This window comes from Adiantum capillus-veneris, chromosome 21 (assembly GCF_014529385.1).
Source record: "Adiantum capillus-veneris isolate H3 chromosome 21, ASM1452938v2, whole genome shotgun sequence".
In the NCBI taxonomy this organism is placed as follows: Eukaryota; Viridiplantae; Streptophyta; class Polypodiopsida; order Polypodiales; family Pteridaceae; genus Adiantum; species Adiantum capillus-veneris.
The window spans coordinates 107,378,034-107,405,257 of NC_140951.1; the positions used below are offsets into that span (position 1 = coordinate 107,378,034).

A 27,224-nucleotide genomic window follows, 5' to 3' on the forward strand; every position below is an offset into this window, starting at 1 on the left:
CCCCTCTGAACGGCTCATGTTAAATATCGGCTAGCTACGTTACGTGTAGGTGGAGCACACCGGTAGAGCCGGTCACGGTGCTTTTGGGGGGGCATAATTTTTTTTCTGACTTATGAAAGGCAGGCTACACTACCCCTTCAACCACGCATGCGTAGCATAGAGGTATAGCAATGGGCCGTGGCGAAGGCGACCAGGGTTCAAGACGTCTGCACCGCAAGCGCGTTGACCTTTTGGTCAACTACTCTCAACCGGTTTTAATTCACCGGCAACCGGCTCGGCTTGCCATGCCACGCAGGCAAGCTAGCCGATATATAACCAAATCCCCTCTGAACCTGCACAGCCTCCGGTCTGTGCTAATTGCACTTAATCAGCTTCATGAAAATCATCATCAGACATATCATCTGATGTATACATAACATGATCCTCTGGAGGTGGATCTGAATGGGAATCTTCAAGAACAATCTCGCCTTCTCGCTTCTTGAACAGCTTGATCCGCTTTCCTGCAATAGGCACCTTAAGCATAGTGCTATCTAGTTCACATAATTGATATGTCGCATTATCAAAAACATGTTGCACCACATATGGTCCAAACCACCGTTTAACCATTTTTCGCATAGCAGTGTATTGGTTCTCCAAGCTACTGTCATAGACAAGTACCCACTCACCATCTTTGATAGCATGTGGTCGTAGTCTATGCTTTCCATCAAATGCTGCCTTATTCTTCAATCTTGCCTCCTTAAGCTTCTCTTTAGCCTGTTCAATATCCTCTTGACGCCTCTCAAGCTGCCGAATATGTAGAGCAAGCAAGTCTTCAGTAGACATACCTTCTTTCCATGGCATTATGGTCCAAGTCATAACCGCTTCCTCTGTAGGCATAATTGGTTTTTGCCCATGTATCAATTCAAACGGCATAAATCCTGTAACTGAACTGTGTGTAGTGCGATCAGACCATAAAGCAAATGGCAAGAGTTTAGGCCAATCACCAATATGTCCTTCACACGCCTTCGCTAAAGCTTTAACAATAGGCAGATGTCCTCTTTCACTTTTTCTGTTACCTTTTGGATTATATGCTGTAGTGAGAGGAGTTTAATGCCCATACGAGCAAAAAACTCTCGAGCTTCATCTGCATCCAACTCTCCTCTATCTGCAGTAATTCTGCCAACACATCCATACCTGGAGATAACATCTTCAAGCAAGAACTTGCATACTGAACTCATAGCTTTGGTACGCAAAGCTCTGCCTTCAATCTGATTAGTAAGATCTTCTATGGCAAGAACAATATACCTCATCTGCCACACTCCTACTGGCATTGTAATAAGGTCCACCACCCACTTGTAGTGCATAGCCAGTGGATAGGTGGGATGCAATCCATCTCTATGTTGCACATTAGAGTACTATTGACATATTAAGCATGATTCCACAAATTGAACCACATCTTTGTACATACCTTTCCACCAATACCGGTCTTTAATCTTAACAAAGGTTGCCCAGACTCCTCTGTGTCCAGCCCATAGACTTTCATGAAACTCTTTGATCACCTGCTGTTGAGTTGCTTTGGCACAAAGAATTCGTTGCGGTACCCCTCCTGGGGGCTTCAGTTGCTTCCATAAATGTCCATCTTTCAGGAAATAACCATAGGCCTTTTTCCTAATCTTCTTGAAATCTTGATCACTCCATCCTTTTTGTCTAGTGAGAGTACTTAGGTAGCGGCCAATCATAAGCCACTCTCCGTCATAAAATTCTTCAGAAAATACTTCAAAAACATGAGCAATGTTTCCACAATTGGCAAGTAGATAAGAGGAAGTGTAGAACTTCAAGACAACATCATCACTCGTGGTCAACATCTCTTCTTCACCTTCAAACCTGGCTCTTGATAACATATCTGCAACAAGATTATCTCTACCTGCAATATGACAAAATTCAGGGTTAAGAGACTTAATATAGGCTATCCATCGTAGCATGGCAATGTCCATAGTAGAGCAATTTGCAATCATCCCTATCAGTGGCAAGCAATCTGTCTCTACCACAACAGAAGCTCCAATAAAGTATTCTTTATCGGTCCTTACAGCAGTAGCAACACCCCAAAGTTCCCTCTTAACCTGTGGATATCCTCGTTGACGAGCATTGAGCACCTTGGCTCCGAATCTCACTGCATACCTGTGTCCTTCAACATCATCTTGACCTATAGCCCATCCAATACTTGTCGGGCTAGTGTCAACTGTTAAAATAACTGGCCTGTCGCATTTATAATCAACTTTTCTCAAGGTCGGAGCCTCAAGAAGCATCTTCTTTAATTTCCTGATAGCTTGTGTGTGAACTTCTTCCCAAACAAATCTTTTACCTTTTCGTAGCAATTAATACAACACCTCTGCAACATGAGCAAAGTGTGGCAGCCAAATACGATAGAACACACATGCATCCAAGAATCGACGAACTTCAGTAACCAAAGAACATGTTTCCTTCATCTTTTGGATTGCTTTGACTTTTGCTGGACTTGACCTTCTTCCTTTAGAACTGCACATATGTCCCACAATTAAGACCTCCTTAGCACCAAAAGTTGATTTTTGACCTGAAAGTGTTAAGTTAACTTCTTCAAGCCTCAACAATATAGCATCATAGTCAGCAATATGTTGAGCAACAAACTGTCGGCACCCCCTCTGGTCTTTTGTTTCATCTTTTGAGCCTTCTTCACAGCCCTTAATTCGTAGATCATCAATGAAAGGCATAGTAACATGTGGGATAAAGTCCCTTAATACCTTATTCATGCCATTCATCATATGAGCTACTGAATTAGTAGCACCCTGTGGCAGAGTGCAGATCCTTACCAAACCAAGAGGAGTACGCATCGTAGTAAGATCCCTGCTCTTCAAAGCTAACTAGAATTGATCATATCCTGAATAAAGATCACCCATGGAGTAAATAGATCTACCTGCAAAGGCCTCAACAAATTCATCCACAATTGGGCAAGTACCCACATTGCGGATTGTTACTTTGTTAACTAGTTGCATATCCTAAATGAACCTCAATGTACCATTTTTCTTCGGAACAATAAACCATCGATTAGAATATGGTGCACATGACGGCTCCAAAATTCCCATTTGAATCTTTTCATTATGCAAATTGATAAGCTTTGGTAAGTGAGCTTTAGGAACTGGAATAGGACGCAAGCTCCATGGCATGTGTGAAACACCTAAAATAACCATAGGTGAAACAACACTTGAATCCACACACCCAATCTCACTTGGCTCAAAAGCAAAAGCTTTACCATGTTTTTCGAGCATACCTTGAAAACATTTGATCTCCTCTTCGTTGAGGAAACCATCTTCTCCAACCTTCAGCTGCTGCAATGTCTCCTTAGTAAATTTATGCCCTATGTTCTTTGGATTCCTGAGTATAGGCTGTCGAAAAGCCTCCTTGATCATCCCATCACTTCCTTCTGGCAGCAGTGTAGCCACTGGCCTCACTTTCTTTGCAATAGTCTTGTATTTTGTCTCTACCTGTGCTTCAACAATTTCACCTAAATCAACTTCAATATGCATAAGTGCTTCATATATACTTAACTCATCATACATGTCCATTGAATGGACCTTAACCACTTCAATTACGCTTTGTAACCTGTTTTGCCTGCTCTCCTCAAGCTCTCATATAGTATCTACATAAGATACCTCTTCAAAGATTCCTGAAATCACATCATCTGATTCAAGCACATCACAACCCTAGAATTGACTTTGGATACCTGAAACATATTGTTTTTCCCACTTTGGCAAATCATTAAATTTTCTGAAAGATACTGAACCTTCAGATGTTAACCCCAAAAATCCCGAAGAGAAAGCTTCTCTTTGCGAGAACTTCTCCTCACTTGTACCACCATAGTCCCGCTTTATAATGGCACTCCGAGAAAATCCTGTGCAAACCTGTGTTCTCTAAATTCCTTGTGAATCTTTGGCATTGGATGATCACGTAGACTATCCTTGTTCTTGGCATGGTCAACACATACAGTCAAGAATTGAACTGCTTTCTTACCATCTTGGCTTCGAACCCTGGCATAGGCTGAGCCATCATCCAACACCTCAGTTTCCATTCGCACAGCCGTAATGTAGAGTTGCCCCAAAATTAATGGATAAGAGGAATGTTCCTGTATAAAGAAATTTTGCTCATCACAGACATCCCCTACAGTTACCTTAACATTGGCACATGCACCATAGAGGTCGCCTCGAAGCATATTGGCAGCTCGAATCTGCCAACCATGGTCCACATCAATAGGCCATTTCCCCTTTTTGTGCAAGCTTTTAGCCATCAAATTGATCTCCAATCCACGATCTATGAGTGCTAAGACCGGTTCTTCAATGTCGCCAAGCTTCACAATAGTTTCGGTTGTTGCTCTTGCCCAATGAGTCCGTGAAAAGTGACTCCTTTGTATACTTTCACTATCTTCATCTTCATTGAAATGAACATGTCTTACCTCTAGTACAGTTGGATTTGACACCACCACAGACCTAGACTCTTCTTCTTTTTCAAGATCTGCCAAATACTCTTCATAGTCATCCAAAATTGCTTCAATGTGGCGAACCGCTTGGCTCTTAACTGACTCCGGCTCTTGCTCACTTGGTATCTGCCGCTTTCTTTTGATGATATCAATAATCTCCTCATGAAACTCACATTTGGCAATGCCCAAAATATCACCCAATGTGAGCTCCACTTTGCTATTTAGAATGCGTTCTTCAAAAACTTTCTTTAAATCTGTAGCTAATTCAATGTCAGATTTAAGCTTATATGAAGGTCCCCTAGGTTTACCTTGCTTTTTGTCCTTGGGTACATCCTCCATCACCACTTCAGGAGAGGGCTTAGGAGTAGGTCCTTCTTCATTTTTGATGTTGAATCTCGTTGTCCTTTTCGATGTCCCAGGATCTTCTTCATCTCTTTTCCGCTTTTCCTCCACCATAGCCTCATTAGCTTGGGACTTCGCAATGAATGCATACACCGAGAGGGAATCCACTGGATCAGTCCACCCTGTGGTTTCTCGAATTGAATTCCCTACTTGCCGCAGCTTCCCATAAGTTACCTGCCCTGTTTCTGCTGTCTTCAAAGCATAAGGCCATAATTGACCCTTGGTACCTGCACCATCATCATCACCCTTCCCGCAGACTTGCAGCCCATATGTAGCTGCTTCCACAAGAGCAACATTATGCTGGATCTCTTCAACTATCTTTTTCATGCCGCCCCTACCGAAGTTCGGGCGGAGCATCTCACCTGTTGCCCTAAGGTGTATCTTCTTGTCCTTCGAGAACACCACGTTCTTTTTATAAGCTTTGTCAAATTCATCACATTCTTTAACGTATTTGTGATCTTCACTATCACACCACACGCATTGGTCCCGGCCTTTGCGTAGTGGTTGTTGTCTAGGCTCATAAGTAGATCCCTTTGCAGCTAGACCTTCAAATTTTACAGCCTTAAAATTCAAATTTAATTATTGAATACCTTTGACCAATTCGTCAAGAACTGGCTCCTCCACTCTGTGTATTGCCGAGGTTAGGTTCCTCTTCCGCAATATCCATGATGTCAGCCACGATCAGCTTATCGACTCTCATCTGTCGTTTCACGATCATGTTGACTGCTTCAGTGACTACCTTCCAGTCGGATGTTAAGCTCAATTCTCCTGTTGAATCCTCCAGCAATTGCACTAGACTCTTCTGAAGTCGAGGATCAGCAGCTTGAATGAACAGCTCAACCTTCTGATCCTTCATTGAACGTTACTCTGTCGAGGACAGTTGCTCGAATTTCTTCTCAAATTCCCGTAATAACTCTCGTGCAGATAGATTTTTGTTCTTCTTCCCCCACTACATAAAGCTTTGTCTGGTTACTCTTTGTAAATCCTCAAGGAAGTATTCCTCGTGAAGCGCCTTCTTGAAATCCTGCCAATTCGGGCCTTGAACCGCCTGAATCTCTTTAATTCGGCTCCTAAGTTCTGGCTCCGCAATTAAATGGAATTCTTCCACTGCATTCTGATCATCCCTTCCATTCTCTTCCATTGCCTGCTCGTAGATATTGCAAAACTTGTTAATATCCCGGCCTTCAAATTGCTGTAATATCTCGGTAACTGTGTACCGAGCTTTACGGATCCTCTCTTGCAGATTATACTGCTGTTGGGCAGCCTGTTGTTGTTGCATGTAAGCAGCAAACTGCTGCATCATTTGTTGCATGGCTGCCTCTTGCCGTGTCGACATCTTTCTCCACAACACTGCTCACCCCGGCTCGTTTCGCGTCGGGTTCACCAAGAATGCCGGGGGATAAGTATGCGAAAGGTGAGCCGGGAAGGCACCGGGCCCCTGGCTATGAGAGGTGCAGGGAAAAGAGGTGCAGCAGACACAATTAACGGAAACAAAGCTCAAAACAAACAATTCACTTAATACCAAATAATCAACAGTATCCGTGATTAATCAATCGTTAATGGAGGCGTTCATGCTCCTTACAAGGTCGGACCTGTCTTAATCTAGGTGCTAATCGAGACAATCTTTACTGATCTGATTCGTTCCCTCCTGCTGCTTCAAGATTGAAAGAGAATTGATCTCCTTCCGCTATGGCTATGGGAGCATAATGAATCGAGCTTAGGCTTGGCTTGGCAGAAGAGCTTAAGAGTAGGCTTAAGGATTAAGGTTTAGGCTTTGGATTCCAAGATTGGGCTTAGAGCTTGGATTTCGAGCTTAAGATTAGATGAGATCAAGAGCTTTCAAAGCTTAGCTTATGCTTAGCTATGGCTTCCGAGATTAGGCTTAGGCTTTGGCTTAAGGGTTTAGAGATTAGGCTTAGAGCTTAAGGGATTAGAGAGCTTGAGATAGAATTCAAAGCTTGGCTTATGAGAGATTAGTGATCATCAAAACTTGCTCCATGAGATTGAGATGCTTAGCCTCGAGAGCTTAGGATTAAGAAGGCTTAAGGCCTCTCACCCCCCTTCCCTTGAGAGCAAGAGATCAATGAAAAGAGAGGGCCTCCAAAAAAATTGAACGAGAGCTTTGAGAGCCGCATCTTTCCCTTTTTCTAATTTGCATGAGCCAAGTTCCTTGCTAAAAGGAGCCTACCCATTAGCGATGTCGCTAATGGGTAGCCCCTAGCTGACGTGGCGCGGGAATCATCTCTATGACGTAGCAACCGAGTTCAAATAGAAGCGCCATGCTGTTCCGCGCGTTTCCCGTCTCTTGGTCGAGCTCATCTGAGCCTTCTGCAAGCCGGCGCAAGCGCATCTTCATCCCAGCGCGTCTAACCTCCTTTGTTCACACCCTCTAAAGGTTTAAGGTAGCACCCTTAACAATGGGCGGTCACATGTTATTTTTAATGCGGGCAACGGCCTTTGTTATCTTGCTTTGGGCGGCTTTTGATTGGCATCACATTTGACATGCATAGCGGCTCAATGCATTGCCAAACAAAGAAATCCCAAGCTAAACAATTAGGCGGCCATGGCCATTGGGTGGCCATTAGATTAATTGACTTGGCGGCCTTCGGGCAACACATTAGGCATACATATCGACCAAGGCATTGCCTCCATGACATCATTTTCCCACATCCACTGACTAGCAATATCACCGTGAATTCTACTGCCCACTCTAGTGTGTTGAATGGCACCATAGCTTTCAAGATGCAAGTATCAGTGTCCGTCAAGGCTAGGCATGTTATAAAAAATGCTTCCGCATCAGCCCACATTTGGCATACACATCGGGGACCGCACTGCATTAAGCCAGATGCATTTGACTTATCAAGGCGACCAGGGCGGTTTGGAAGCGGCCCCCGGCGATACTTAAACCCGCCATATCTTGCCAACCGAAACCCCGATTGTCGAATTGGAGAGACCGACATGCTCCTAGAAGTGAGCAGTTCCAGGAAGTGAGCACTTCGGACCGAAGTGCTCCTGGAAGTGAGCACTTCGGACCCATGCATTCCTTTCATCTTTGACCTTTTATTAGCAGGTGCTCAATCCGTACGGATCTGCTACTGACTCAACTTAAAACTGTCATAACTTCTTATCCGTAGCTCTGATTGACGAGCCGTAAAGAGAGGCCTGTAGAGCACTTCGAGTACTTCAACTTTGATCAATAAAATCCCAGCTATGACCACTTCAAGCATACTCACTGTTTAGCATTACAAAGACATCTTTTGGCTCTTAGAGCCTCATCTGGTACACTTTTAGCTTAAAAATTAGCTTGTTAGCAAGACCTTATAATTGCTAAACAATCATGCAAGATTCAAATACACCTGATTGGCATTCCTTTGCTCATTTTCTTGTCATGGCAGCGGAGCGGCACGACAACGGCTTAGAGCTAGAATGCCTCAGGCTGGAGGCCCTTGGAGACCCTCCACTAGATGGATTTTCAGAGAGATGCAAAGAGTTGTCCTGAGCACGAGACTAGAGGACCGTTTTGCTGTGAGCCTGCTTCGCTCCTGGGAGCGGCTGCGGAGAGGCCTAGAGCAGCACTAGCCTACTTGCACGGAGGAACGCCTGAGACAGTCCCTTGTTTGGAACCCCATGTTTAGCACTCAGAGAGGCGACTTGGTTGATAGTAGGCCTCATTTTTTTGGGGGTCTCATGGTAGAGGGTCCAGCACGCACTTTTGGTGACTGGCTACAGTTCTAAGGTTTGTCAGAGGAACTTCGGAGGATCTAGCTTATAGGGCATGCGAGGGGTGCAGAGCATGTCTCAAGACATCACAGAGGCAGTACCAGCTGAGTGGCTTACACCTCTCGAGTCAGCAGTGCCCAGATGTATGGGGTCCTTCACGCGGCTAGAGGTACTCATCGCAGTTCGGGCTTGCTCAGAGACTGAACCCTCCATGTTTTTCGAGCTATAGGGCGAGGGTCGATTACACAGAGTCTCAGTAGAGGCCCCACAGGTTGCAGAGTGTTGCTTTCAGAGATCAAAGTTGTGGGCATTTGTGGGAGACTTGTGTCATAGATCCTGACCTAGCAGCTCTTGAGATTGGCTACTGGAGGCTGTGGGCTTGGGAGAGCTGTCCATTGGCATGAGTGCAGTGGGACCCGGTTTTGGAGGGACCCTTTCGCCTCAGTCGACCATCCAGGTGTCCCTTTCTTTCAGTACACTATTCGACTGGGACGTCAGATATTGGCAGCACGGAGAGAGGCTCCTCCTGCTGCAACACCTCATTGGCAGGAGGAGGGTCTCCCAGCTGAGTTCCTGTCAGCTTTTTGGGCGAGGTTGTGGGACGCCAGACAGCCGCGGCGAGTCATTTTGTTCCAATGGCTGGTTGCACATAGAGCTACAGCAATGGAGCAGGCTTATACATAGTGGCCTCCCGACAACATGTGCAGCTTGTGACCAGCCTTTGGAGAGTCAGCGTCACTGTCTTTGGGATTGCCCTATGGCACATCAGGTTTAACTTCGGGTCCTTCGGCTGATGCCAGCTCTTTCCAGCACGACAGTACACTTGACGTGCACCTGCTTGGTCCACTCTCACGGGCCCTGCATTACAATTTGAGCTATCCTCCACCAGCAGGATGATAGTGATACAAGGGGGTCGACCTACACTCCAGCTTGCTATAGAGCTTATTCCACAGGAGTGGTGAGTGGTGCAATGAGAGAGAGGAGTATTGAAAGCTCGTCGGTGGCCTGACGCGATGGTTCATCTAGTAGGCCCGCTGCTTCCGCATCTTTGAGGCTCATCTTGTGCCACCAGCGGAGACTGTTCGAGATTTTGGCTAGAGCTGATCCATACTCTCAGGGAACAGTTCAAGAGACTCCAGGGCAGCTCCGACCGCATGTGGGAGCACAGAGAGGCGTTTCTTCGACTCTGGCGCCCTGGGGCTTTCTTCACCATGGTCCAGGATGTGCTCAGATGGCACTACCGTCCACCTGTATGGCTTTTCCCTCCTCCCATTCTTGATTTAGCCTCATTGTACAAACGCTGTTTTTTCATTGGGAGAGTCTCCCCTTTTGATTTTTGTAGACCTCTCTAGCAGAGGTGGTTGTAGCCCTATGGGCAGTTTCATTAACTAATAGAAGGATCTCTTTCTCGAAAAAAAAAAGATATATCATTGATCCTTGGGATAGGGAATTTGTTCTTGATGGTGATTTTATTGAGAGCTCTATAATCAATGCACATCCTCCAAGATCCGTCTTTCTTTAATACTAGCAAAACCGGAGAACAGTAAGGTGATGTGCTAGGTTGGATAAGATCCTTTTCTAGAAGTCCTTTTACTTGGTTCACTATTTCTTCATTCTGGGCTCGGCTAACTCGTTAAGGTGGCCAGTTCGGTGGTGTACTTCCAGGAATCAAATCAATCGTATGGTCCTCAGGATGAGGTGGAGGTAACTCGCTTGGTAAACCTTCAGAGAAGAAATCAGCAAGTGTGTGCAGGAACTCTTGTCGTTTCTTGTCCAATTCAGACATATGGTTCATTGTTCATCATTCAATTCTTTCAAGTAAACCGAATAAACGGAAAGACTTGATTTCATTAATTTGGAAATGGACGAAGCCGATACAATAGGGATGGACTCGACCCTTCAATTTTACATCAAGCACAATTTTCTTGCCCTTCTCATTCGTCAAAGTCGGTTTCTTACAACCACGACGTTGTTCTTGTGGTACCGAGGGATTCCTAGGAGGACGTCACACCCTGACAAGGCATGATGTAAAAGTCATCGTGCCCTAAATACCCCGTACAATGCAAACGAGGTTTGCCAATGACAGGTGTAATGGAGACATCCCGTCCGGGTGCCACGAGGACTGCCTCTGCCTGTGGGCCCATTTTGTTGGGCGTAATTCCAAGTTGAGCCACCAATTCGTGTGAAATGATGTTGGCCTTGGCTCCTCCGTCAAAGAAGATGAGGGCTTTTTGATCTCGTACTTTGCCCCATGCGCGGCAAAGTTTTGTGCTTTAGTCCATATGATGCGGGTCGGTCCCCATACAATCTGGTACTAGTCTTGCTTTCATCTTTCTTCTTCTGCCAAGTTCTTCAGCTGCTTTGGAGCTCTCTAGCCTATCTTCCGATTGTCCTCACTATGCCTTTTTGAGGCACCTTGCAGAGATGTGTCCTTGTTCTCCATAGTCAAAACACTTCCCCTCCTTGAGGTAGTCTGTTCTCTGTTCCTCGGGCAATCGGGGTCATGCATCCTTCTTTTTCTGAAACTTCCTCCTCCTTCTGTTATCATTTGTTGAATTCTGTCTGGACCTTGGTGTCGAAACTTGATCAGTGGGGTAAGTCACGTTACCCGAATGCATAGCAAATCTCCGCTTAGCATGTCCCATCAATTGTTGTATAGACTCGAACTTCTGCTCAAGGGTGACTTACCCGAATGCATAGCAAATCTCCGCTTAGCATGTCCCATCAATTGTTGTATAGACTCGAACTTCTGCTCAAGGCAGTAATCTCGGATCTCTTTGGGAAGCCCATAGCAAAACTGCTCAATTTGCTGCTTAAAAGTGACCTTCTTAAAAGAAGAGGCTGGGAGAAAAGCATCCCAAAATCTCTCACAAAAAACATCCAAAGTGTCAGCTTTGGCTATAAGAAGATGGTTCGAAGCGGTCATCACATCTCGTTCGTACTCCTGAGTCAGCCAAGAAGAAATAAAGAGCCGTTTGAATTTTAACCACTTGGTAGGGGCTTCTTTCTGTAAACGAAGAGTGGAGCACCACGCTCATGCATTTCTTTTTAAGAACGATGATGCCCTCCTGATTTTGGAGTGCTCTGAGTAGCGCCCTCCAGAGAATGCTATGTCAAACTGTTGAATAAAGGCTAAAGCCTTGCGAGCATCTTGGAATCCTAAAAAGGATTCAAAACTTTACTAATTGTCCACCTTCCTTACATTCCTTGGTCTTTTTGCCCTTGTCCTAGAGAAAATCATATTGATTGGCTCTATAAAGTGTTTCTTCTTGAATAGAATATGTGGTCATCGGAGTCCGAACTCTCAGAGGAGGATGATTCCTCGTCAAAACTATCAGAAATAGGTCAGGATCTACTCTTCTTTGCCTTCTTCTTGCTCTTTCCAAAACTTTGATTCTTTCTTCGTTTCTTGCTCTTTCTATCCTCTTTGCTCGAATCGGAAGAGGTAGAGCTATCGGAACTGTCAGAAGAGGATGAACTCGAAAGTCCTTCGAAGCGTACATGTCTCTTCTGTTTTCGTGCACTTGAAAAAAAGATTAACGGCCTAAATAACCGGGGTAGTCAGTCCCCTTGTTGCGTTTCTTCGATTGTTTCTTCACCCCCAAAAGTTGGTTGACTCACCTTTCGACGCTGTCATCAAGTTCTTCTTCAGTACACATCCTTGGAGTAGGATGCTTCTTGAGGGCCGAATTATTAGTGAGTCAATGGATTTCTGCCAATGTGTATGCACTTCGTCAATTGGGTACCAGGTCAAAAATTTTGCATATTGTGGATCCTTTGCAAAATGGAGCATCTGCTTTGCGCACTCATCAACCTGCTGTTGATGTGGCCGAGGTGCCCTGTATCGTGATTTTCTAATTCATTTGAATTTCCCGTGCTATCTCTCATTCCTGAGGTGGCAGGAGGAGTCGTCTGATTCTTGCCAAAATCCATGTGTGTCACGAGAAAAGAGATCGGATTTCCTGGTAGAAGAGAAATCGACTGAGCTCTGATACCACTCAAACAAACTTGGACACTCTGGATTCTAGCACGACACACGAGAGAGAATCACTTTAAAACACTTCACACTTAATTCACAGTTCAATTGAGTCGACACGGCCCGGCATAGTTCCGTGCCTAGAGAAATTGGCCCCAAAGACTGGCACCCCTTTCGGTATTTCTTTTTGTATTAATGCTTGAGCAAAGTATAGTTGCCCTTGGGTCTCCTCTGCTCACCGGCTCGTCGCACAGAATGAGCCAAAGAGAGCCGAAGGGACTTTGTTTCAAGCCCTTGGCCATGGAAAAAGCAAAGCATGAGAAGCTTCCAAAATCAAAAGCAATGGGCTTCCCAAAAGCAGCCAGCACATAAAGCGGAATTCCGTACGGCCTGCCACATCACCCAACAACGCGTTTTGCGGAAAAATCCGTACGGTCAGCCACGTCAGCAGTTTCAACGCAATTTGCGGATTTCCATACAGCAGTAGTCCTTTGCTTTTCTTTTAATCCTAGTTGTTCCCAGGACCCTGTCGGCAAGTGCCCATAAGTTGGGACAACCTATAGCATGCCACGTCATAAGTTTGTGACACCCTACACATCTTGAGCCTCGACACCCCCATTGTACTCGTGAGTTCTCGGCTTGGAGCAGAGTGTGCTGCCATGCCAGAGTCTATACTGGTTCATTTGAGTTAATCGAGTCCCATGCTGTTCAGGTTCTACTGTTGAGTTGCTTGTTTGCTCTGTTGTTCATTGTCTACAGTGTTTTCATTCTATTGGAGTGAGATTTCACGTGCATTGCACTGAGGAGCACCCACAGTAGAGAGCACGACACATTATTCCCGCTACAGATGCTCTCATTTTTGGCACACCCGGTGGGACCTCAACTAAAGTTTCACTCCGTTGCGCCTACAAGTCGAGGAGCTAGCTCGTTTACGCTCTCACCTATGTTGGTCTGCTAGTCTGGACTAGAGTAGTCCAGCTTGGTCTCTCCAGCTTAGTCCTAGACCAGCTGGTCTAGTCACTCGTCCTAGTCTAGTCTCTCGTTCTGGTCTAGTCACTTGCCTTGGTCTAGTCACTCGCCATGGTCTAGTCTCTCGTCCGAGTCTAGTGACTCGTCCTGGTCTAGTCACTCATCCTGGTCACTCACACTCCTCTAGTGGAGTTGGGACCAATTAAGTTAAGAGTCTTAATGCCCAAAGCTTAGGTGGGTTTCTGATTATGCATGACACATACGAGGCAGTCCAAAGATAGACAAAGTCCATTACTTATTCCTTTAAAGTACTACCATCGAAAGCGCCAACCCTTTGTGCCGAGTAGAAATCCACCATCCCCGTTACCCCTACCTTCCCACGCGGCTACCTCCACTCCCTCAAATAGTTCTTCACCTCCAAGGTCACCTTCCCCAGTACAGTTCTCGCACCCTGTGTTACAGCAAGCTCTTGAGCAACAAGCTCCTGAACAGGTAGCCATGGAAGAGCTCACAAGCGTCCTGGCTGAGGTGAACATAAAGTTTCCGCCTTTCAGAGGACTCTCCACAGAGGATGCAGACGACCATGCTAGGAGATTTGTCTCCCTCTGCAGGGGTCGTGGGCTCAACATAGAAGACGCCTACCTAGTGCTCTTCCCATCAACCTTGGAAGGGTTAGCCGATAAATGGTATAGTAAGTTTACTGAGAGCCATTTTACGACTTGGGCCACCTTATGAAAGCAATCATGTGAAGCCTTTAGACCAGGGAAATTCCAAGAGAAGGTTCTGGATGAGTTGGCCAACCTAGTGGTACAACCGCATGAGACTTTTGCAGAACTCATGACAAGGAAAAAGTGTCTGGTCGCAAAGCTTCCTCAACAACCAGGAGAATTTATGGTCAAGAAATGGGTGGAGAAGGCTCTTCCCAAAACTTCTCAACAAAAGCTCCGAGAGAGTCTCCGACCTGAAGCCACTCTGGAGGAGTTTGCCGTGGCTGCTACTAGGATAGAAGGGGCTAGGAAGCTCATCACCGACCCCACTCAGCTAGAGACCACCTCAGTATTTTTGGAAAGTCCCTCTGACCCTTTGACTTCTTTATGCAGGGAGCCCGAAGCCTTGAAGTTACAACGAGCTCTTCAAGAGGAGAGATCATTATCTCTTCGACAGGAGAAGCCTCCACATCAAGAAGCTTTGGACCAGATCAAGCGGGAGCTGGAGGAGCTCAAGGCTCATCAAGAAATTAAGGCTATGGTCTAGTGTAGCTCCTGCCATTCTCCCGAGCATCCTCTACAGGAATGCCCGCTTCGAGCTTACTGTCACTTATGTGAAGTCCGGCCATGCTGACAAGCAGTGCTACTATCTGAAGGGACTGCGACAATTACAACAGAGACTCGTCCCTACGCTTCAACACGGCTTTGCTTCTGCATCCAATATGGTTTCTCCCTATGGCCATCCAGACCACATGCCCCCTCTGCTGACAACCCCTCCTACTATGCAAGGTATGCAAAGCGCCTTTCCATCTCAAAGTTTTTATCACGCTAGTGTCCCTTCAAGTCCTCAGAGCTTCTACACCTCAGCTTCCACCCCCATGCAGCAAGAGCAGAGACCACCTCGTCCCCCGCCTCGTCTGTCCAATCGCCCTATTTTGTGCTACAAGGGCGGGGAATATGGGCATTACCAAAGCAAGTGACCCCTGCCCGAAGGGTCTCCGCCTTGCCGTCACTGCCCCAAGGCTAAGGATTACTCCAGTAAAGATTGTTCCAAGCAAAGGGCATCCACGTCTTCCAACCTCAGTCAGAACCAACAAGAGTTCACAATTTTGAAGATCAACCTGATTGCGGTAAGCACCATTCCTCAACCGTCACCTTCTACACATGTGGTTACTCCTATGGATAGGGTGCAGCCAGTGGAGGAGCCTATTGGTGTCCTCACCAGGTCACAACAAGCAGCCCTAGGCCTCAGTCTTCCTGAAGGTCCAACTCTTCTATTTCCTCCTTAACAACCTAGTCCATCTACAACATCTGACAAGCCACCCCCTTAGTGCCAACAACCAACCGACCTCTATGCTCTCTAATATAGATGGGGCCTTCTTGGAAGTAGTAGCTGACTTGCAGCAGATCAAAGTCCTGGATCACGCCTTGCCCAAAAGCGAGAAGCCTACAACAGAGACTATCTTGAAGAACACCTTTCAACAAGTTTCCCTTTACGACATGCTAAAGCTGGATGCAAATCTTCAAAGTGACACTCTTATAGTCATTCAATCTCTGTACCCCGGTGCAAGGTCCAGTGGTGGGCACCTCCCAGTGCAACCCTCTGAGTCTTACATGATTTCATATCCCTCTGTTCCCCTCACTGATTATAGGAGTCCTCATTTAACTGCGTCTATTCGGGGACAAAGATTTGCAGGAGTCATAGTTGATGGGGGATCTTGTATCAATCTGATGCCTGAATTCACTATGCTGGCATTAGGTCTCCAGCCTACTAGGCCCACCCCATTCACAGTGACTTTGGCCGACCAGAGAACTGTTTATCCCTTGGGCATAGTCGACAAGGTACCTTTGCAGGTGCAGGACTTCACATTTAGTCTCGATTTTGGGGTGGTTCGATTTCCCCAGGTTGAGGGCAATTTTCCTTTGCTCATCGGCAGGCCATGGTTGCGGCACACTAAAGCACTTCATGATTGGGGAAATGCCGCTATGTGGATACATACTCCAGGCTCCCCAATGAGACCCATTCACCTTGAAGGAGGTATGGATCCAATAGTGCATCGTAGTTCTTTGTCTGTGGAGTCCAACCCCAACCTGGTACAGCCTACACCATTTGTGTCAAAGGCTTTGCGGAAATCCACAATGCTACAATAAATCTTCCTCCCATGTGCTCTGCCTCCCTCAATGATCTCTCTAAGCGTGAAGATATGATCAAGTGTAGAGAATCCCCTCGAGAATCCAGCCTGCCTTGAAGCTTGTACACCCTCTCTTTGTACCGATCTGCTCAACTCATGCTCAAGTATATATGTATAGCTTGGCCAATGAGTGGCCAATCATGATAGTGCGATAGTTAGTTGGCAAGGTTGAATCTCCACACTTGAGTAGTGGTACAACCGTAGACGTACTCAAGTTCTTAGGAAACCCTACACACATGGCCATGTTGAACATGAAGGCCAACAAACCATCAATACGATCTCTAGCATGTATGAAATATTTTGCCACTATATCATCATGATCCTAAGCCCTCCCTGTGTGCAATCTGTCAATGGCTTCCTCACCATCTCTGCTGTATAATCTCTATCAATATCTGGGTGAGCTCCGGCATGGGGGTTCTCTCCTGCTAGAAGACTATACAGCTCTTCTATATACACCCCATCTGTCTCTTTGCAAAAGTGGTATCTCATATGGCGATGTGCTGCATGATGAAAACCACCAATAGTGTAAGTAAAATCTACTTCAAATATCTCCGACATCCAATCATAACAAGCCATTGCAATCCATACTGCAAGCTTTAGGTTGGTCCCATAAGTCGCGCACCATCATGCGGTGCGTTTGTCAAGAACTATCACTTCCCCCTCATTGATGGACGTCATAATACACCCTAGTATAGTACAAGATGGAGCTAGCTAGAGTGCATATCATGCTTCTATACCCTACGCATATAGTCTTGCATTACAAGCCCCGAGTGTTAGAGCTCCATCCTCCATCCATCATGGTCACACCCCCCCAACCCTCCGTTAAGCTATAGTCTTTCACTTTCAGTTCAGCTTCTCCCTTTTTGGGATGGCAGAGGATATACCACACATGTACATTGATTCGTCTCATAGGCCACGTTCACCCTTTCACAGACGTTAATAAAATCTTTCTTTCTTTCTATATCACCTGTTCATGAGCATGGACAGTGCACCCTCAAGGAGCCACGACCGAGTACCCCCATTGAGGATCCACAGGTATGTATCACCTGTTCATGAGCATGGACAGTGCACCCTCAAGGAGCTACGATCGAGTACCCCCATTGAGGATCCACGACACACGGAGAAACTCCATGAGGTACTCGAACCAGCCTCCGATTCCACAACCTCCCGGGCCTCGACCCACGAGCTCCTCCTTCACAGCAGAGATGGTCGAGAACGCCATCCACCGACTACAACACCGCCGATCATCAGACCATACAGGTTTATAGAGTGAGCACCTCATTTATGCAGCCTCCACGAAAGCCCCGTTGATTGCACATGCATTCGATTGGGCTATAGGGGAGGGCTTCCCAGAGGAGTGGACCAGGCATACCATTGTGCCGATCCACAAGACTGGAGACACTTTGGACACAGGGAATTACAGGACTATCATGATTGTCCATACAATGGCCAAGCTATATGGGGCAGTTCTTGAGGCTGAGCTTAGTTTTTATGGGGAGGTGGAGGGCCTATGGGTTCCCGGCCAGATAGGGTTCAGGCGGACCTTCTCTACTATCGACCACATCTTCGTTCTGCGCTGTCTCATTGATGGGGCAAAGGTGCGAAAGAAGAGGCTTTATTGCTGCTTTGTGGATTTCCGCAAAGCGTTTGACACCGTCCCATGGGAGAGGCTTTTTTGACGACTCCAGAGTTTTGGGATACCTTCGGAGATGATATGGGTTATCTACGCTCTCTATGAGAGAGTGACTGGGAGAGTTCGCTGCCAAGGCAGTATGTCAGAGTCTATTGCTAGCACTATTGGTGCTAAGCAAGGATGCCCCCTCTCCCCAACCTTCTTCGGACTCTACATCGACGAGATCTCCGACTACATCCTACAAGGAGCAAGAGCAGGATCAGACCGAGCAAGTACCACAAATCCACATTATGCTATATGCTGATGACGTTTTACTGATTTCAGAGTCACCAGAGGGCCTACAGAGCCATCTGAGAGCTTTGGATGAGCAAAACAACTATGGGACTCAAAGTGAATCTTGGGGAAACCAAGATCATGATCTTCCACACCTCCAGAGCAGCTCAAGGAGCAGCCACATTCACAACAGCAAGAGGACCAGTAGAGGTGGTCACCTCTTACATCTACCTCTGAGTCACATTCACTAGCAGACAAGGGCCCTTCTCCATGGCACATGCCACCATTGACAGACTCACTAGAGGATATGCAGCACCACTGGCCATGCTGGAGCGAAGATACAATCAGGCACACTTTCGCGAGCCCCGCACGAAGGGGTGGCTATTCGACACAGTAGTCACTTCAGCCTTGATGTATGCAGCAGTAGTGTGGACACCCGGATTAATAAATAGCCAATGGGCACGGATTGAGAGACCACAGATCTATATGATCTCTCGCCTTTTACGAGGCAAGCACACAGTGCTGCCGGACATCATCGGGGCAAAGCTTGCCACACCCCCCCCCCCCCCCCAAATGGTAGTGGAGGCACTCTTCCAAACAGTCTGCTTCATCCAGAGAGTGTGAGAGCTCCCAACCAACAGACTCACACGACGAGCATTTGAGTCAGCTATACAGATATCAGAGACCGGATACGAAAGAGCATGGTACACACAAATTCGAGCATGGTTCGGAGCACACGGCCTTGACCTAGAGAGTTTGCCACCTTTCTAGTACGACCCCGACTCCCCCCAGCTTCATCTCTCACGTAGTGAGAGAAACATAGTGATCCGACAGGATCTCTGGCAGTTCTATATCAGACAGACTTGGATCACATCCCCCCTCCGATGGAAGATGTCACAGTACAAAGATCATTTTCTTACCATATTAGAGGATGGATTCATACAGCGACCATGCGATATAGACACCTACATGCCACACAGCTCACGGGTGGCAATTGGTCAGCTCAGAGTGTCATCACACAGACTAGAGATCGAGGTGAGGCGAGCTCATGACATTCCCATGGAGGAGAGAGTGTGTAAAGTATGCAGAGAGGAAGTGGAGAGTGAGGAGCATTTTGTTTGCAGATGCAGAGCTTATGCGGATATTAGAAGCCGATACGAGCCCCTATTCAGAGGGCAGCCTACCTTCCGAGATATCATGCACTCTCGAGATCAGAGACAACTAGGGCGCTACTTGCTAGAGATATAGAGGCACAGGGACACACTTCTACAGCCACCTACAGAGACCTCGGGGGGAGGGAGATAGTCACAGGTTACAAATTTCTTTCAGAGAGCTACCCCCCTTCCACTCCCAGACCCACCGAGGGGAGTGACCCTTCAGCAGGCTGAGGCGATCCGGGCCCAACGATGCCCGCAGGCTACCAGAGGCCAGGCCCCACGACTCACCCCGAACAGATCGAGGAGATCCGGACTCAAGCACATCGAGCTGCCAAGGAGAGACGAGCCCAGATGATGGCTCACCCAAAGGCGTTCATCAGGCCCGCCCTTGCTCCAGCCCCTCCTATGTACTACATTTTACAACCCCCCCCCCCCTCAATTAGCACAGGATGGAGCTAGCTAGATTGATGCATTTGCATGGTTGTACTACCCTCAACATATAGACATGCACATATCCCTAGTACTAGTGCTCCACCCATCCACATAGTTTCATCACCCACCAGACGTCCCTATCTCTTTTATTTTGTACCAGTTTGAATTATTCTTTTCCAATAGACAGAAGACATACACACATGTATACTTGATTTGCCTCATATGCCCACTTTCTTTCTTTCTTCTTTCTCGCACATGCACACGTTAGACCCTCACTATAGCCAAATTGGAGCTATTCTCAAGTGCCCCATAAGCATCTCCATCATGCAGCGATACATGCCAGGAGAAAGACACTTTGTTGAGAGATCTTTCCATTGATACCTTGTATATTTGGGTCTGCGGATGTATTTTTAGACAGGTGATTATTAGCCTGTAGCTTTAGGCTTGTTCTAACTTTCCAGATGAGAAAATTTGATTGTATGTACTGTTTTCAGGTCTCATCGGTCACGTTGGCCATTAGAAACATTAAATTAATGTACACTTTCGTTTTTTTTCTTTCTCTAAATTGGTTGATCATAACTCTTTCATTGAACCCAAGAGCTCAGTTTAAGTGCCTTTTTGAAGCCGTATATTTTAAGATAGCCCAGAGAGGTGAGATCTGGGGTTTGTCCAGTTGGTTATCACGTGGGATGTATTTGCTCCAAGTTATGGGCTGAACCCCTCACTGGTGCAACTGGAATGACGCTTCATTGTATATCTTGTACATATATTGTGACTTGCTCACACTTTGCTTCTGGATGTGTGAGGTCCTCATTGAACACTTTGCTCCCTTCTACTCATCCACATTTTGAAAAAAGATAGTCCAGAGATTGAGCAGACTTTGAGATTGTATCGTGCATAAGAATTCCTTTTTGCTGTTGTTTATTTCATGCCTCCATTCCTTTGGATAAGCTATATCCTTTGTGTATTTCCTAACTTTTCTTTTTTTCCCCTCTATCAGTGAATCATCACTATCGAGAAAAATTTTATTGATTTTATTCTGACGATCAGGATTATTTAATGTGAAAGATCAAAACGAAGTTGCCCAGGTTATAATGCACAAGTACATGAGTTGGGAGATAAGTTCTATTGTTAAGCTTCATTGTGTGCTTGGGTAAAGCTTAGTACTAGCTGCTAGTACTCATCTGATCCTTTACATGTAGAGAGACATGAGCCAGTGCTAGCACCAATCGTCCTTTCTGAGATTCTACTTTTAAATGATGTGATCGATCGCTTGTGTATAGGCTGGTTAGATGCCACACAGATAAATCCACTTTGATTGTGTGGTAAACAATCACATTAAGCTGCCAAGTAGATTGATCCACTTTGATTGTTTATGCTGAGGGTCAGCATCTTTCTGTAAAGATTCCAAGTAGAATTTGTTTCTTTCACACTGAACAAGTAAGACCGACTCTGACCGATCCACACTTTATCAATATCTCTAGCTAGCATCTTGTGCCAGTTTTTTCAAAGTATGATTTGCATTCTTATATTGTCTCAACAATATCATCACTCAATGAAGCCTTCAATTGCTAACGAGAATAGTTCATAGTTATTTGCAATATCCTCTGAGAATACTTCACATTTGTCCCCAACACACACTAATTGTCATGTTATAGTGGCATCCAAATAGTCCTAAAAGGGAGTATAGATGTCATGATTGTAATTTGAGACCTCAAAAGAGTGGAAATGTAGTTGTAAGCTTAGTACTACTGTTGATTTTGCTCAGGAGTCAGAATTCTTTCATTCAGCATGCTATTGGAGCTGTTTTGACTTCACTGATTTTATTGCATTTGATTTTGTTGCTGTTTCTTACGATTCATCTGTCCGAGCTGCCTTTATACTATTGTAGGTCATGTTTTATTTTGATTTAATCGTTTGCAGCCAAGCTCATCTTAGTAATATTAAATGTACTGCCTTTCTCTGTGATTGTTGTTGCCTTGATTAGTGTTATCTTGATTATTATGGTTGCCTTGTCATGAGAAGTGCTTCTTGAGACCTACAGGCTTCTAAAATCGGGAGGTCTTCTCTGTAAGAGTGTCCTGTTCTTGTGGATCCACAAAGGCTTCAAGGCAAACTATTCAATGGCTTGAGTAAAGAAAAGTTTTGAATGCCCTGTATGATGCTAGGAGAGCCACATGTAGAAGCCTGGACTAAATGCTTTCCCAAAAATCAAACCCCAAGATCAGGACTTCATGAAGTCTGCCAAGTATCAACTGATACATCCACCTTTGACATCAAGGGTATGCATAAATTTAGAAAAGAAAGGTCCAGATGAAGGCGAGGGTTTACATTGCAGAAATGGCATGGGGTGTCGGGGACAATTCTCTTTGGACATTGTCCTGGTGTTTATTGGTGTAAGATGTGAATGGGGATTGGCCATTGAGGAAAAATAATTTCTGTTTTCCAAGGTGACTACCAACACCACTACTTGACTCTCTTTTGTGCAGCCTTACATTGGATGGTGCGTGCATTTCTTCATCAGAATAATATAACTGTATCAGCTCCAAACTTGACAGAGGATGCTTTTGTTAAGGCCCAGATTCTTGTTTTGATCTCACTTTGAAAAAGATGCTTGCCTGCGAGAGGCAAGGAGTTTATGGGACATGTATTTTTCTTGAACTGATGTATTAAATACCCTTCTGTTCGCTTCAGTGAACTCATGAAGTCTTTTTTTATTTGTGTGCATCGTTTCTCAAGAGATACTCATAAGCTACTATCATTGTTTAACTTTCATGGGTACCCAGGTTCTGCATGCATTTCTTCCACTTCACCCTTTATATAAACATTAATGAGTCCTTTCATTGGAAAGAAAGGTCAACATACATGAGGGCTCTTAGAGCATGAAGCTTCTCCAGTGTATCTCTGTGTTTGCATGACAAGGTCTTCTTTTTCCTCAAAGCCTGCTCCAATCATCCAAGTCATCAAAAAGTTGAGTCTTTCTGTAACAAAGAACCTGGTGGATTAAAATACCCAAGATTCACAGTAACATTTCATAAATAACAATCTCACCACAAGAGTCAGTGATGTGCATTCTCACAGATGGACATGGTTCCGTTGTTTGCTGCATCCAAGCATTTTCTTCATGAATCCGCATCCCTAGTGCATTTTTCTCTTCTTCTAAGGAACATTTACATGCTTGGATAAAGTCAAAAAGATCTTCCACTTTTGTTTCTTGACCTGCAAAATCATCATCCCATTAACACTAATTTGTTAGAACGGACCCTTTGATGTCTCTTTTCCTAGTTTTGCTTTCACTTCAAAGTCTTGTACTTAATCTCAAAATGCATCTAGAACCTTTCACCAATATGTAATACATTCAATAATGTGAAAGAAATTTGGATGGAGGGACAAACTTGAGCTATCCATGGTAGAGATTACGACCTATTAAAGAACACCCTCCAAAGCTATGCAGCATAATTTGAAAGAAGAGCTATGAAAACATTGATTTTATTCAAGACCCAAAATCTATAAAATCATATAACCAATGTAGAGGAACTACAGAAGTTTTACAACTGAGAAAATAGCATTGGGCATGTCTTTGAATTCTCCAAAGTCACGTGAGCCACATATAGTATGATAAAAAAAAGAAAATCACCCATTTTCAGAAAAATCGAGGGGACAAAATACATGTATGCATCACATTGAAAAAGAATTGAGAACTATGCGTATTAAGTAATCACCTTTAAGAATTCTACTCTCGCACATGCACACATAGACCCCCACAAAAATCCACCCACACAATATACACCTAGCAGTAAGAAAGGAGGCTCAAAAAACAGACGTAAAAGAACAAAACAACAAAAAAAAACACAGTCGCCAAAGGACTCGTTACAAGGCATACAAATGCGCAACGAGCAACAAAGCCAGATCTGCCTCTCGCTAGAAAAGCATCCACAACCACCAAGTTACAGACAGTCGCACGACCAATCAACCATAACCTCACTGTAACTGCAAGAACCCCGCTCAGGCTGGATGAAACCATTCCCTGCCCGCCACCATCTATAGAGATAGCAAAAAAGATATATTGGAGGGGGGACTGGCTCCACATAAATCGGGTCCTCAATTGTTGTCAAGTTCTCTAACTCTCTCTCTTGCAAAAGTATTGTGCATGCCAAGTTAATTAAGTATTATGGTTATGTTGCTACCGCTAGTTAAGTTCACCCTCTTTGTTCTCAAAGTAGTCTCACAAAAATGTTCACTCTAATTCTCTTAATTCCGCTATTCTCAAAGTTCATAGGCCATTTCCATTACAGAGGCTTTGGTCAAGTCGATGATGGAGATGATGCTACAACAGGAGGTGCAACGTGACGCCTTAGAAGAAAGAAGGGCAGCCATGGAGCGTGAGTGTGAGCAAGCGCGCTTGGCGGCCGAAGAACGAAAGGCAATCATGGAGCGTGAGCGTGAGCAAGCGCGCTTGGCGGCGGAAGATCAAAGGGCAACTATGGAGCTTGAGCGCGAGCAAGCTCGCGAAGCTCAACGGATAGCGGCTGAAGAAAAGCGAGCGGCTATGGACTTAGAGCATGAGGCGTAGAGAGACCAACGCATGCAAGAGTTGCTCCTACAAGTACTCACATCGAAATCCGAGCCAATCAAGGACGTTGGCACTTCATCAGATAGCACAGGTAGAGATGCAGATTCCAACAACCCAGTCACTAAGAAGTTGACGTTCAGTAAGTATGACGATAAGATGGATGCTAATGTTATTCATTCTTGGTTGCATCAATTTAATGCTTACTTTACAACAACTAAGAAAACAGGGAATAGCAAAGTTTTGACGGTAGCCATGTATCTTGTCGATGATACCATTAATTGGTATCAAGCGTGGCAAGAGGCACAGTTGGCCGCGCACCTAGAGGAAGCCGAGGAAGACGTGCCCCTTTCTTTCAATTGGGCCGACTTCCAAGACAAGCTTCAGGCGCGGTTCATGCCACCTCAGTACCTAGCACGGTTGAAAGAAGATTGGCGCAATCTCAAGCAAAATGGTATACCAGTTATGTCTTTTTCTAACCGTGTTTCGCAGCTCAGCACCCAATTACGCAAATCAGATGAAGAGCGCAAAGAGGCATTCCTTTTTGGGTTAGACAAGTATATCAAGTTCGATGTCGAAGTTCTCGACCCAATAGATCTCAACAAGGCGATAGCGAATGCTCTTGCGCGGGAGATGAAGCTCAACAAAAAAAAGCCTAAGGAGAACAAGTCTTCTCACAATACCTCTCAGAATTCTCAAAACCCGCAAAATGATAAGAATGGTAAGAACAACGGTAATTCTTCTAATCAATCTTCTTCTAATTCTCAAGCACAGAATTTTCACAATGAATCTAAGGGAAAAGGAAAAGCTAAAAGTCAAGAAAACCCAAAGTTGACGCCTGATGAAAAATCTGCTTAAGGAATTTCAGGAGGTTGGTTAACTCTTGAAGAACAAGCCGAATATGCACGAGACAAAAGATGTATGTTTTGAATGTCACACTAAAGGTCATATGAAAAGAGATTGTCCTAAGAAAGTATCCAACGAACCATAGAACCCGCAGCACCAACAACTACCACAAGCACTTTAGTGAACCACACTGATTCTCCACATGTCTCTGACACACACATTGATGAGTCTCTCTTTAAATGTTATGGTCATGTGAAGGGTCAACGTTTTGTCATATTGTTTGATTTAGGCAGTATGCATGATGTGATTAGTGACTCTCTTGTAGAAAGAGCCCGCCTGGAGATTAAGCAAACAACTCCTCTCAAGGTGTCGGGCTTCGCTCCTGTCATGGACTCTCTCATTACACAAGAGTGCCTTGATGTGTTATTCACTGTTCAGCAAGCTTCCTTCCGTAGAAAATTTGTTGTGTCTTCTCTCTCAGAATGTGATATGATTTTGGTCATTCGATGGTTTCATGAATATAGCCCTCGCATTGATTGGGCAAACAATACGCTCACGTTAAATGCCAAAAGTGACTCTTCCATGATCATTCGTGGTGAGGAGGGTCTTCATTCTTTACCTCTCATTTCTCAGGTGCAGGCGAAGGTTGAAAAGAAACATGAGAAAGAGACTCTCTCAGTCCTTTCTTCTCCAAAGCACGACATGCATTTTTTGCATGATAGAGATGTGACTGTTCGCAAGGATGATGGTTTAGATGATGATTTTTCTAGTGAAGCTAACCTCATTGCAGATACGATCAGTCACACAGGAACGATCTTGACTCTTGAGTCGAGGTTCAAAGAACCCATTTAGGAAGTATTTGTGTTCACATGATTAGTCAGCACGCATTGTTCGAGTTTCTCATTCATGACGGTTTCTTGTATTTTTGTAAAAAATACTTTGTGTGTTCCCTTTTCACAGGCATACCGTATTGTACAATGCACGTGTGATTCACTCACGGATGAGCACGGATGTATGCGCGTCACTCTCGAAAAGAAAAAAAGTTTGCATTCAAGGAATTCACATTGTTTTGCAATTGTCCGTTTTGTCAATTGCTTTTCCATGTTTCTTCCTTGGCATGACACAATCTCACAAAGAGCACGAGCAAAATTGTCCATCAAGCATCAGCATTTTCGTTGTGATTTGCCACAATTGATAGGTTTATGTCAAAAAACCAAGTTTCGATCCCACTTTTTACGTGTGTTTGGTGAACGGTTTGGCACTCCGTCACTTTGTTCATCTGCATTGCATGCATAGTCATTTAGGGAGAATAGTATTTTTCCAGTTACTCTACATGGAATGGGTATGTTTATAGTTTTGTGTTGGAAATGGTTTCAGGAATTTCCTCCTCGAAGATTCTTGACGAAGGTGGACCCACGACCATAGACGCAGTTGGAGCATTGGAACAACATATCATGTTGTGTCGCTTTTGGCGCGGCCCAAAGAAGCAAGCATTGCAGACCTTCATGAAGTTCAAGTATCACACGACCCACGCATCAGAGTGAGCCGGCGAAGAGTTCTTTGCAGGATTCCAGGAGTTGTTGGCGCACCCCATCCACGCCATACAGCTCGGTACCAAAACCTCACTTTAAAAAGGAGGGGATGTCACGTGCACATCTAACCCTATGTGCATGTGGACAAGCTATCCCAAGTCTAGGATTCAGGTTAGCCTAGCAAGTGTTCTCGCATCCTTGTGAGCCTGTACGCAGGCCGTGCATGTCCAGGCACTTAGAATAGTTGTATACCCTCTAATTGCACACAGCATGATCATTAGCACGACATTCAGTATCCATCACGAGCATTTTCCAAAGCATAGAACCCT

The 27,224-nt window shown here is 45.1% G+C and overlaps 1 protein-coding gene and 1 pseudogene across 2 annotated transcripts in view; one reads left to right on the top strand and one right to left on the bottom strand.

Annotated features, from left to right (window-relative positions):
* LOC147431491 (DNA (cytosine-5)-methyltransferase DRM1A-like) overlaps positions 1 to 27,224 on the bottom strand; it is a 98,637-nt gene that overhangs the window by 34,589 nt on the left and 36,824 nt on the right. For both annotated transcript variants that reach the window (XM_086494079.1, XM_086494078.1), the window contains exons 4-5: positions 22,999 to 23,166; positions 22,813 to 22,889 (exon numbers count right to left, since the gene is read on the bottom strand). In XM_086494079.1, coding sequence (XP_086350205.1) covers positions 22,813 to 22,889; positions 22,999 to 23,166 — 245 coding nt within the window. The remainder of the gene's footprint in view (positions 1 to 22,812; positions 22,890 to 22,998; positions 23,167 to 27,224) is intronic.
* On the top strand, positions 13,806 to 14,807 carry LOC147431492 (uncharacterized; annotated as a pseudogene).